The sequence below is a fragment of the Lithobates pipiens genome, unplaced genomic scaffold, assembly GCF_037356315.1.
Source record: "Lithobates pipiens isolate NorthernLeopardFrog02 unplaced genomic scaffold, aLitPip1_a1.2 Scaffold_10, whole genome shotgun sequence".
Lineage (NCBI taxonomy): Eukaryota > Metazoa > Chordata > Amphibia > Anura > Ranidae > Lithobates > Lithobates pipiens.
In genome coordinates, this window is record NW_027507686.1 from 125,684,401 (window position 1) to 125,697,730 (window position 13,330).

At 43.1% G+C, this 13,330-nt stretch overlaps 1 protein-coding gene across 5 annotated transcripts in view; it reads left to right on the top strand.

Moving 5' to 3' along the window:
* The window catches only part of LPCAT2 (lysophosphatidylcholine acyltransferase 2), a 322,785-nt gene that overhangs the window by 80,130 nt on the left and 229,325 nt on the right, over window positions 1-13,330 (top strand). For all 5 annotated transcript variants that reach the window (XM_077458072.1, XM_077458053.1, XM_077458081.1 and 2 more), the window contains exon 3: window positions 6,553-6,692. In XM_077458072.1, coding sequence (XP_077314198.1) covers window positions 6,553-6,692 — 140 coding nt within the window. The remainder of the gene's footprint in view (window positions 1-6,552; window positions 6,693-13,330) is intronic.

The following is a 13,330-nucleotide window of genomic DNA, read 5'->3' on the forward strand; positions in this document are numbered from 1 at the left end:
TGTGGGCTTCCCATACGATACTGTCAGGAGTGTTGTTGGTTCTAAAGTAGCAGTCCATTTCCCTGACTACGTCGCTAAGTACCTCCTCATCCTGTAATAGACTTTTGTTTAACCCCCCCCCCCTCCCCCAGCGGTATTCCAGAGTCTGGCTCGGGGTGAAAATTTTGTACCATTAGCGGTAACCCTGAGCCAGACTCGGGACCGCATCGCTGGATCCAGCAAGAGCTTACTTACTTTGTCCCCTGGATCCATCGATGTCCCCCCGCTGTACGAGCGTGCTGTCCTCCGCTCAATGTATCACATCGCTGAGCTCCATTCCCTGAGAGCGTTGCGATGCACGGGGACGGAGACCGGCGCCAAATTCAAAAAGTAAAACGCACGGTATAATGTAATCTTACAGATTACATTGCTGTATGTAATTATTTTGCATCCCCTTTGTCCCTAGAGGTCTGCCCAGAGCTCTGCATGTAGTTTTATATTATAAAAACTGTTCTTTCTGCCTGGAAACTGGAGATTGTCCATAGCAACCAAAACTGTCCCTTTACATCAAAAGGGGTTTTAGACCAGCTAGAAAACAGCGATAATAAATTAGAATCACTCGCAGAATTGAGCGATAGCGATTTGTAGGGAGATCCGTCATCAAATACTGAAAAAGTAATGGCGGTGACAATTCTGCAACTGAGCAAATTTCAGTGTTTTTGATTTGATTACATTATTGAATATTATTTATTATTTGGTATAATTATTTATAGTTCTATTATAATTTATGATTTAATTTTTTTCAAACTTTATCATACCCGGGATGTTTACTAGACTCTGGTTTGGACATGTTTAAGTGAGTTATTCCTAAGAATGCCGGGTCTACAATTTAAAATGCCAAATTTTCATGCAAAATAATTGTACTGCTTTCAGCACTTAAAATCTGAAATAATCATAACGCCAAGGAGGTTAATCTCCAGGTCCTTGTTCTAGAGGTGAGGTTTCTTCACAGTAAGCCCCTGTACACACGGTCGGAGATTTCCACAACCAAATCCGTCGGATTTTGCCCGTCGGATTTTGTCCGTCGGATCTTGTCCGAAACTGTTGCATACACACGGTCAGACAAAGTTGGCGAAAAATCAGATCTTTCAGAACGTGATGACGTAATTTCGTTACGATGGGACTACATTCAGGCTAGTAGCCAATAGCTTTGATGTAGGAATTTGATCTGAGCATGCGTGGCACTTGGTCCGATCAAAATTCTTTACACATGATCGGAATATGTCCGATCGTTCCAGTTGGTCAGGAAATATTTCCAACATGTTGGAAAATTTGGTCCGACGGATATTCAGACGGAATCAGTCCGATGCATACCACACACAGTCGGATTATCCGATGACACAGTCCGATAAGACACATTCCGATGGATTCCCCGACCGTGTGTACAAGTGCTAAAAGCTGTGAAAATGTGGAATAGACTCCCTGCAGAGGTGGTTCTGGCCAGCTCAGTGGATTGCTTTAATCCCCCCCCCCCCCCCCAAGTATCAGTTGGTCTCTAGTGAACTCGAGCAGGGTATCTAGTGTTTTGGTGATGAAATGATCTTGGTGGCTGTTAGAGGTATAGATATTCGCTAAGGTTACTTCTACACCGCCCATCATTCCCTTGAGGAACAAATATCGTCTCTCCGGGTCAGTTTTTAAGAACCATGAGCTTTCATATACTTTAACAAATAGTAAATCCACAGATTCTCATACCCTTATGTATTACACATCAAAAAATGTTGACCTCAATAACAATAATACTTATCCAATAGAAAAGCTATTGCATTTACCTACTACATCTACTTGGCTCTGTGCTTTTCAAAAAGGAAAAAGAATAAAAAAAAAAAAAATGACCACCTAAATAGTGACACTGTCAGTGTGAGGCAAAGAGAGCCGAGAAACAGCATTTAGGTGTTTACTTGCGATCGGCTGTAATTGGATGTTGAAAGAACCACATCATTGGCTCTTTACTCAGATTGGGGTCAAGCCGCGTCCTAGGGACATGACGTGACAGCGATCACGGCACTGCACGCCCCTGCAGGCACTCGAGAGCAGTGACACTTCCTTGCCCCAGAACAAGAGGTGATCCTGCCCGCTATCATTTCACTATACGGTGAACAGGAGGTAGTTAAACAGAAATTGGAAGACCTCATATACGCCCCAACAAAACATCTGCATAGATGAGTCCCTCTTTATTTTGTCTGGCTGCCTTGCATTGAAACGGTATCTCCCCAGCAAGTGTGCCAGATCTGGGCTCAAAATGTATAAGCTCTGTGAAGGCAACAGGCTATACATGTAATTTTCAGATGTATGAAGGAAAAGACTCCCGGATGCCCAGACTACATGGGAAGCAGTGGTAAGATGGCATGGGGCTTGGTGTCATTCCAAAAGGGGTACGACTTGTACATGGACAATTATTAGCGTGCTGCTTTTTAGATACCTTTTTGATCTTGGAAATGGCTCATGTGGCACCGTGGCTTCCCCCAACGGCTTGTAAATACTCAACTTAGAAAGGAGGAGAAAGCCTGTTTCAGAAATAATGAATTGCTTGCAGTGAAGTGGAAGGAAAAGCGGGATGTTTTTGTCCTGTCTTCCATTCATGCATATACATTTATGCTATTCACACAGATGTGACAGTCCAAATTTGCACAGTATCTGGTATTGTTGAGACGTTTCTCTGTGTCCATGACTATAACCTTGTCGTGGGAGGGGTGGACTTCAATGGTCAGATGATGAGCGTATACTTAGTTTCCTGTAAAGCTGTGATAAGTAGTGAGGAAGTGGAAATGAGGACATTTCGCCATTTAAAAGCATTGGTTTTTGGGCCCTGTATGTGGCTAGGCTTCCAAAAAGTCTCACATGTGGAATCCCCATATTCAGCACAGAATGTATTTTGGGGTGTAATTCCACATATACCCCTGAAATCTGTGAGCAATATATAATTTAAGTGACATCTTTATATTTAAAAAAAAAAACACATTTATTTTGTCTTTTTTTTTTTTTTTAAACTTGTGACAAATTAAATCTTCCATGGGCTCAACATGCCTCTCTGAAAATTTCTTGGGGTGTCTACTTTCCAAAAAGGGGTTATTTGGGGTTTTTTGTACCGCCCTGGCATTTTAGCACCTCAAGAAATGTGATAGGAAGTCAGAAAGTAAAAGCTGCATACATACACACACTGCAATTTATGTATATATGTGTGTGTGTGTGTATATGTATAATGAAAAAAAAAAAAAAAAAAATATATATATATATATATATATTTTTTTTTTATATTTTATTACCATAGTTTGTAGATGCTATAACTTTCACACAAACCAATTAATATGCACTTGTGATTTTTTAAATTTTTTTTATCAAATATATGTAACAGAATAAATTTTGGCCTCTCTGTTATACAGTAAAAAAACATCCAAATATCCCACTCAAAGTAGAAAATATTATTGTTTTTACAAATTTTCTGTCTTTTTTCATTTATATATTATAAAAAAACAGTGGTGATCAAACCACACCAAAATAAAGCTATATATTTTGTGTGGAAAAAAGGACATCAATCTTATTTGGGTACAGCGTTGCATGCCCGCGTGTCAGGGCTGGGCCCAGCCCTTCCTTCTCTGAGCTGGCCGCTCAGCTGTCGGCTAATTGCTCCTATCTCTCCACAGTTACTCAGCTGTTGATGATGATATCCTGCTGATGATGAACCCCCCCCCCCCATGTCACAGTTGGCACCTTTCTGGGGGGAGGGGGGTGCAGATACCTGTCTAAGACAGATATTTGCACCCACTCCCGGGCATAGACTACCACGGGAGTCTATGCTGTTTCCTGTCCCGGCGAGCTGTCTGCTGGGACACACACAGGTCCCAGAGATAGCGCGGACCATTCCCATTGCGCTGTGTGACTTGCGCATGTGCAGTAGGGAACTGGGAAGTGAAGCCGCAACGCTTCACTTGCTTATTCCCTCATGAGAATGCCGGCGGCAGCAGCCGAGAGCCGAGTGATTGATCAGCCTCAGCTGCCCCCATCGCTGGACCCTGGGACAGGTGAGTGTCCATTTATTAAAAGTCAGCAGCTTTAGTATTTATAGCTGCTGGCTTTTAATATTTTTGTTTCCAGTGGAATCCCTCTTTAAAGAGGAGGACCACCATAAAAAAATTATTAAAAGTCAGCAACTTTTAATAAATGGACACTTACCTGTCCAGGGTGCCCGCAATGTCGGCAGCAGATGACGAGCAATCACACGGGCTGCCCCCACTGCCTCCTCTGCCCCCACTGCCTCCACATCCTCTGTCAGGGAAGCAGGAAGTGAAATGTTGCAGCTTCGCTGCCCGGTTCCCTACTGCGCATGCGCGAGCGCACTGCGCGTCTTCACTGGTTCCCATTGTGTTCTGGAAACTGTGTGTTTCCCAGAACACAATGGGGGGGGGGGGGGTGGGCCTCTACGGCTAGCTATTCCCAAAAGTGGGTGCAGAGATACCTGGATTATACAGGTATCTGCACCCCCTCCCTCCTGAAAGGTGAAAATTGTGCCACCGGAGGGGGGGAGGAATCTGATGAGCAGAAGTTCCATTTTAGGGTAGAACTCCTCTTTAAGTTGTCCAGTCCAGAGGATCTCTGCCTTCGCCTTGGTCAATCTCGCAGAGCCTATCTCCTGCATTCCTGTTTAAAGACTTGCTTTGCTGACATCTCTTCTGGGTTCAGATCCCACTTTCTGTTCAATTACATTGATCCCTGACTTCTGGCTTGGCTGACTATCCGCTCCGGTTACTGAACTTTGGCTATGTTTTGACTATGTTTGTTTTTTTTTTTTAACTTTTATTATTAAACAATTGTGCTTTAACTGTACTTCTGTCTTAGCCTGATTTCATGGTTTCTGACACCGTGCAAATTACTAGTTAAAGTAGTGCAGTGCTGAACAGCAAAAAAATGCCCTGGTCGGTCAAAAAGGGGGTAAATCCCTTCTGGAGGTCAAGTGGATAGAGAATGGGGAAAACAAAAAAAACAAAAAAACAAAAACAAACCGAGTCCACTGACACCACATTTTCCTAAAAACTGGCTTCCTATCTATTTACTGATGCAGTAAGTCCATGCTCTGATTTAATGTCCTTCATTAGGAGAGGAGGAGGATTTCCACTGCTTTGGCATACAGGCCCTAGCCGTGTTGAGAATGTCTCACTACTGTATGGTGATATCTGTTCTTAGAGAAAGGGTTAAGATGTATCGAGCAAGCTGCTGGATCTCGGTCAAGAGTAAGATTGGAAACTTTGATTAGTGTGCAGACATTCTTCCAACATGAGCGAATTCGTGGGCAACTTCAAAAAATATGTAAAAGTATTCCCCTATCCTCCCCACAGTACCAACAAGTAGCATCAACATTTGGGAACATGCAATGTAATTTCTCCGTCATGTACCATCTCATCTAGTCAACAGCTTATATCCTGATTCCTGCAATCTTACTGATATAGAAGATTTATGTATAAAAATTTATATAAAGCCTCTTTGATCCATGAATAATGTAATGTTCAGATATGTTTCCCATGTAGCAATGAAGGAGGGAGTATAGGAATCTGGAGGGGCAAATACAGCACATGCCCTTGAGAGACCTCTTTGTATAGGTTGACTAGCTATGCATAGTTGCTCAAATGTAGTAGGTCTATCCAAGCCCACAGGTAGTGACACAAGATAATGCCATAATTGAATTGCTTGTCACCTTGGAAGAGGAGGTGTAAGCATAGATTGTATATCTGCTATACATGTTCAGTCATTTCGATCTCTAAAAAATTTTTATTCAGAATTTCTTTCTATAAATTGTTGCTTAGGGTCGTATAACCCCCTACGTAAAATCCAGGATACCAATCACTGGCATCATAGGTGAAGTTTAGGTGAAGTCATTGCCGAGCTTACCACATTAGGTTTAATTATATCAGCTATTTTATAAGTGGTTCCCAATATAGAACTGTCCTTTTTACCTGAGCAAAGCCCAGGTTACGGAGTGGAATGGGCAAGACAGATTGTTCAAGTGATATCCAGCTCTTTACCTTTCTATGATTGCACCAGTCCACTATCCATGACAGATGTCCTGCATAGTAATAATGGACCGGGCCTGGGAATCCAATACCTCCAAACATTTGGGCATTGATAAGTATATCTGCCTTGATCCTTTTAAACTTTTTGATCCTTTTAAAAAAAAATTCCTTTTTGTAAATATAAAAAAAAAAGCAATAATATACATGGTGGAAGCAGTAGCTTTAGAAGCAGGAATAATTCTCATAGTTTCTAAAAAAAAAACTTTTACAGCTACAGTACTTTCTCAAGGGTATAACATGTTTTGGATATGAAATTTAACAAGTAACCTGCTATGTAGTCATGAAAAAAAAATCCCTTTAATTACATCTTTTAAGCAGACAAGACCTCTTCACCCACTTTTATTCTTATCCATAGACATATCTATAACTACCTGAGAGATTGTTCAGTATATTTACATCATCTTGAGATTTTTAATAATTGCATTCAATGCATTACTCTTTATTTCAGATGCTACTATGTGGTCTTTTCATTCTACCATTAAGGATAATCTTTTTTCTGTTGATCTTAATAATGGCATGGTTTGTTGCATCCTTCACTACCTGCTGTATTTCAAAGTTGAGCTTGGAGCCACTAAAAGGATGGAGAAGGTATGTGTTTGTCAAGAAAAATGCAATAGCATTAGATGAGCAATTTGTTAAAATATGGTATACACCCTATTTAAGTCACCTGTATAGCAGCCTGGATCTTTTTTTGATAGGGCTGGGAGAAAGACCATTTATATGTAAAGTTGGGGGGTGGTCCCAGTTTTACCACTTCCAATCCCTACTCCCATAAGGTGTACACATGCCACAGCAGGAATTAAGCCCCCTATTGCTTTTGGTGGGTTTAACCGCCTGCCAATCATGGCATTCAAGTAAATGGGGCCACTCTGCAAGTGCTCAACAGCTCCATGCTTCTGAGGAGTCAAAGGGGTTAAAGCAGGTGGTGAGAAAGCAACACAATTTGCTATTATGGCCATTGTATTGCTTCACATTGATCTGAAGATCTCTTCTTTTCTACTGTTGGCACCATTCTGGAGACTGCTAGCCAGGATAAGAGGTTGGTATTACTCCGCAGGAGACAGGAGACAGCACTACAGAGGAGGCATTGGCTTATGCGGTTCTTGCTTTCTACTACAGCTCCAACATTACAAGTAGTCCCTCTGCATTGCACTCTGATGCTCTGGAATGACGGGTCAGCAATCCCAGATTGCGATCTACCAGTCAATTTTCTGATCTACTGGTAGATTGCGATCTACAGGTTGCTGACCTCCCGTCTAGCTTAACCCAAGGAGTTAACCCAAAAATTGGACATCTACATTTAGTAAGAACATTGGTCTAAGATGTATGGCCCATGTTTAATTTTGGCAACATGCAGATACTAGTAGGGGTCCAGATAGATAGATAGTACAAAATTATTATCAAGTCTTTTTTTCAGCCTTGTGGGATAAAGGTCAAGTTGCTGACCAATATGGTCAAGCTTAAGTTTTTACAATTTTGGGGTCAGTTTTTGTTTGTGTTGTGTCAGGAAAAGGTGAAATTGGGTCTCTAATGCCTCATACAAACATTCGGAAATTCAGACGGAAAAAGTCAGATCAGATTATGTTGTCGGAAAATCCGATCATTTGTGGGCTCTATCGGACTTTTTCCTGTCGGAATTTCTGATGGTTTAAGAGCTGGATCTAAAATTTCAGACAACAAAATCCGATCAGACTTTTTCCGATCGTGTGTAGAGACTTCCGATGCACAAAGTGCCACACATGCTCAGAAAAAAATTGGAGACAAAAGCTATTGGCTACTGGACGTCGACTTGTTCCAAACAATCAGATTTTCCGTCAACTTTGTGCGACCGTGTGTATGCAAGACAAGTTTCGGCCAAAATCCATCAGAAAAAAATCAGACGGATTTTGTGGTCTGAATGTCCGACCATGTGTATGGGGCATAAGTCTATCTGGGTTATTCTTTGTTTTTATGTTTTATGAAGCTATTTGAATGAATATGACCCTTAGAATTGCATTGTGGCATTCCAGACCAAGCCAGTGTTGGCGCCCAGAATTACATTGTGTTCAAATTTGCACTGTAAGTATGTTCTGGACATCCAGGTCGCTCAATAATGATCTACCATTCCTGAGCCTATTGTATAAAAAAAAAAGTGGATACATTTTGAACTGCATCATGATTGACAATGTTATTAGATGAACCGTACTGTGCAAAAGTATTAGGGAGGTGTAAAGAAATGCTGTAAAGAAGGAATGCTTTCAAAAATATATGCTGTATTTTAATTGTTTATTTTTATCACTTTACAAAATGCAAAGAGACTGAACCGAAGACAAATCGAAATCAAATCAATTGGTGTGACTAACTAAGTTTTTGAAGAAACTAGGCAGGTAGCTTGTTCCAAAAATCTTAGACCTTAGACCATGGGTCTTCAAACTACGGCCCTCCAGTTGTTCAGGAACTACAATTCCCATCATGCCTAGTCGTGCCTGTGAATGTCAGAGCTGCACAATGCCTCATGGGATGTGTAGTTTTGCAACAGCTGGAGGGCCGTAGTTTGAGGATCCCTGCCTTAGGCCTTCTATGGGTGCAGGCTGCCTCAAATCCTTCTGTCTTTTCACATAATCGCAGACAGACTCGAAGATGTTAAGATCAAAGTTCTGTGGAGGCCAAAACCATCACTTCTAGGACTCTTTATACTTCTTTACGCTAAAAATAGTTCTTAATGACATTGGCTCTTATGTTTGGGGTCATTGTCCTGCTACAGAATAAATGTGGTGCCAATCACACATTTATCTGATGGTATGACATGATGGATAAGTATCTACCTGTTTTTTCTCACCATTAAGACACCACTGATGAAGAAATTCTGAGGACCGTAGACTCAGAGGTTGTCCAAGGAAACTTAAAGTGATTGTAAATGCTGGATTTTTTTAAATTAAAATAACAAACGTCAAATTTTATCTCTTCTGTGCAATGATTTTGCAAACCCAATTTTCCTCTTTCCGGGTCCCTTGCTGGCTTTTCCCCCTGCCGAGTGCCCCATAGCAAGCCGCACTCGTACATGCTCCCTCCCAAGCCCCACTCTGTGTGTCCTTTGACACACACAGCTGGGCTTGGTCCTACCCCCACTCCCTCAATGGCTATGATTAACAGCAGCAGGAGCCAATTGCTCCCATTGCTGTATCTAAGCATATGAGGATGGAGAGAGCCGAGAGAGCCTCTGCTCTTATGCACATCGCTGGATTATGATTGGGCTCAGGTAAGTATAAGCCTTACTTTTTTAATGCGAAACCGATCAGGATGGCACAGGATTTCATATGGCCCCTACCTATCTCTGTCCTGAGACTGACAATGGTGGACCGCTGGTGGCGTTAAGTATATGGTGTGGATATGTTGTAGATTGAAAAGTGAAGGATCCAATCTTTATGCCGCGTACACACAATCACACTATCCGGCGGACTTAGGATGCTGGGACTGTAACATCATAATGGACGGGGACATCATCCGGCGATGTCCCTATATGTCGCCACACGCCGTGTGCCTGTCATTGTGGCCAGAGACAGCGACGAGGCAACAGCTCAAGAAGAGAAGAACAGAAGGCGGTGACAACGCGGCGACAGAAGACCGGGCCACTGCTTGTAAAAGAGCTAGAAGAAGGTGCGGTGGCCCGGCAAGAAGAACCGAAGAGGGGGACAAGACCCCCGAAGTCTGAAGAAGAGGGCAGTGAAGAAGAAATCTGGGCTCCTCCGCTAGTAAAAGAGCTACCAGAAGATGGCAGAGGAATCTGACGAGAAGACCCCCGAAGCTGTGCAATAAACAATTTTAACCCTTGTGTGTTGTGTTTTTTTTTACATTTTTTTTCACAGGTGAATGGGTACATTGTACCCCATACTCATTCACATAGGGTGGGGGGCCGGTATCTGGGGACCCCCCTTATCAAAGGGGGCTCCCGGATTCCGATAAGCCCCCCGTCCGCAGACCCCGACAACCAACGGTCAAGGTTGGGGACAAGGTGCTTTTGGGGTGGGGGGGGGGGGGCGCTCGCTCGTCCCCACCCCCTTTCCTGGCCGGCCGGGTAGCGTGCTCGGATAAGGGTCTGATATGGACTTGGGGGGACCCCCGCACCGTTTTTTCGGCGTAGGGATTCCCCTTTAACTCCATACTAGGTGATGGGGCCAGCGACACTTCCTTCGCTTGTTCCCGGCTACCTGGAGCCACGCTCAAAACGAGCGCACTTTTCTCCGAGCGGGAAAAGTCCGTTCATTTCAAAAGTACGGCGGACTAGCACACACACGGCCGTATTGTCTGCCGAAATGCAAGTCCAGTGGACAGATTGATGTGCAAAACTACAATCTTAGTCCGCAGGACTTTTGGGTAAAAAAAAGTCCACCGGAGCCCACACACGGGTGGATTGTCCGCCTGACTTTTCCACCAGATTGTTTGATCGTGTACCCGGCTTTAGAGATCTTTTACATCTTCTGCTTGAAGTGGCTTGTGGTGCATTGATGCTGGAACACTTTCTCTATACTTAATATAGTACATAGGTTGTGTCTTTTTTTACCTTACCTACTATGTGTATGATTATAGGTCAGTATTACATTGTATATCTCTGTATGTTGTGGTCCTTCAGGTGCTTATCTAATAGTTTTTTTAAACTACTGATGCTCCCCACTGAGACCACCGCCTGTGGAAGGGAATTTCACATCCTTGCCGCTCTTACAGTAAAGAACCCTCTATGCAGTTTAAGGTTAAACCTCTTTTCTTCTAATTTTAGTGAGTGGCTACGTGTCTTATTAAACTCCCTTCTGTGAAAAGTTTTATCCCTATTGTGGGGTCACCAGTATGGTATTTGTAAATTGAAATCATATTCCCTTTTAAGCGTCTCTTCTCCAGAGATAATAAGTTTAGTGCTCGCAATCTTTCTTCATAACTAATATCCTCCAGACCCTTTATTAGCTTTGTTGCCCTTCTTTGTACTTGCTCCATTTCCAGTACATGCTCCCTGAAGACTGGTGCTTGTCAGAAACCATGAAATCAGACCGAGACAGAAGTACAGTTAAATCACACTTCTTTAATAATAAAAGTAAAAAAACAAACGTAGTCAGAACACAGCCAAAGTTCAGTAACCAGAATGGATATGCCACGTACATATGACTGTTTTTCCGACGGAGTTCCGCTGAAACGGACTTGCCTACACACGATCACACCAAAGTCCGATCATTTAGAATGCAGTGACATACAACACGTACGACGGGACTAGAAAAGAAGTTCAATAGCCAGTAGCCAATAGTTGCCCTTGCATTGTTTTTGGTCCATCGGAACAGCATACAGACAAACGGTTTTCCCAATAGGAATTGAAGATTTAAAACATGTTCTATTTCTAGGTCCGTCAGAATTTTCAAAAAAAAAAAGTCTGCTGAAGCCCACACTTGATCGGAATATCCGATGAAATGATTCCGTTTGACTTTTTCTGCTGTAAAGTCCGACTGTGTGTACACGGCAATAGTCAGCCAAGCCAGAAGTCAGGGATAATTTTAGTGGAATAGCAAGCAGGATCTGGAGCCAGAAGGGATGTCGGCAAAGCAAGTCTTGAACAAGATTGCAGGAGATGGTTTCTGTGATGTTGACCAAGGCGAAGGCAGAGATCCTCTGGACTGGACGGCTAAGTAGGCAGGACTGTTATGAACAGGATACCATTAACAGCTGGGTAACTGTGGAGAGATAGGAGCTGGCAATTAGCCGACAGCTGAGCAGCCAGCTCAGAGAAGGAAGGGCTGAGCCCAGCCCTGACAGTGCCCAGAACTGGACAGAATACTCCAGGTTTAGCCAGACCAGAATCTGGTAGAGTGGGAGAATTATCGCTTTATCCCTGGAGTTAATCCCCTCTACATTAAACCTCATTTGCCATGTAGTTGCCCACCCCATTGGTTTGTTCAGATCCTCTTGCAAGGTTTCCACATCCTGCAGGGAAGTTATTGCCCTGCTTAGCTTAGTGCCATCTGCAAATACAGAGATTGAGCCGTTTACCCCATTCTCCAGGTTGTTTATGAAAAAATTAAATGGGATTGGTCCCAGCACAGAACCCTGGGGGACCCCACTTCTCATCCCTGACCATTCTGAGTATTCCCCATTTATCACCACCCTCTTAACTCGCCATTGTAGCCAGTTTTTCAATCCATGTACTCACCCTATGGTCCATTCAAACGGACCTTACTTTGTACAATAAAAGTTTATGGGGAACTGTGCCAAATGCTTTTGCAAAGTCCAGATACACCAAGTCTACGGGCCTTCCTTTATGTAGATAGTAGCGCACTTCCTCATAGAAGGCTAATAGATTGGTTTGGCAAGAAAAATTCTTCATGATTAATGGCACTTAATGAGTGCCTCTGGTACGCTATACCTCCTTATGACATGCAAGTCATCTGGTGGCTTGTTTAAGCATTTAAGGGAGATTGGTATGGACATTCACAGCCACAGTCTTGAGCTTTCCTCTAGTCCACGCTATATGTGATAATTTGTCTCATGGGCTGTATTGCGAATGCTGCTAGTCTATAATCACTGAACAACGTGCGAGAGAGACTGGAGCATATCATTTCAGTCTCAAGTTTGGTGTCCTCTAAACCACACTGTGGAAAGGCTTAGTTAGACTTACCGGTGACAGTATTTCTAAGAGCCTTTCAAGACAGCCTTGGGGAGAGAGAGTAGCGCCGCCTATTTTCCAGGAAACACATGCAGCTTTAAAATACCTCCTCTTCCACCATGGCTTCAGTTATTGTGCGGTCTCTGACATGCTGGAAAACAAAGCACAGAAAACCACCAACACAATCATGACGGATACTTAAAAACTTCTACACTTCTACAAGACAACAGGGAGGGTAGTGACGGCTGTCCTAAAAGGCTCTTAGAAATACAGTCACCGATAAATCTAAATAAGCCTTTCTCAAATCACCTTTTAGGGCAGCCTTGGAAGGGGTAACAGAGAAACCTACCATAGGGTGGAACCACTACCTGCAGCATCTTACTGCTGAAGGCTTGTTCTGCAGAGGACAGCAGGTCCAACCTATATTGCCAGAGGAACGTAGAAAAGCTGGACCAGGTAGCAGCCTTGCATATTTGTTTTGGCGTAGCACCGGCCCTTTTGGCCTAGGAAACTGCCGTTGATCTTGTAGAATGGACAGCTATACCTGAAGGGGGTACTTCTTTAGCTTTGTAGGCTTCCATGATTGCCCATTTAAGCTACCTACCTA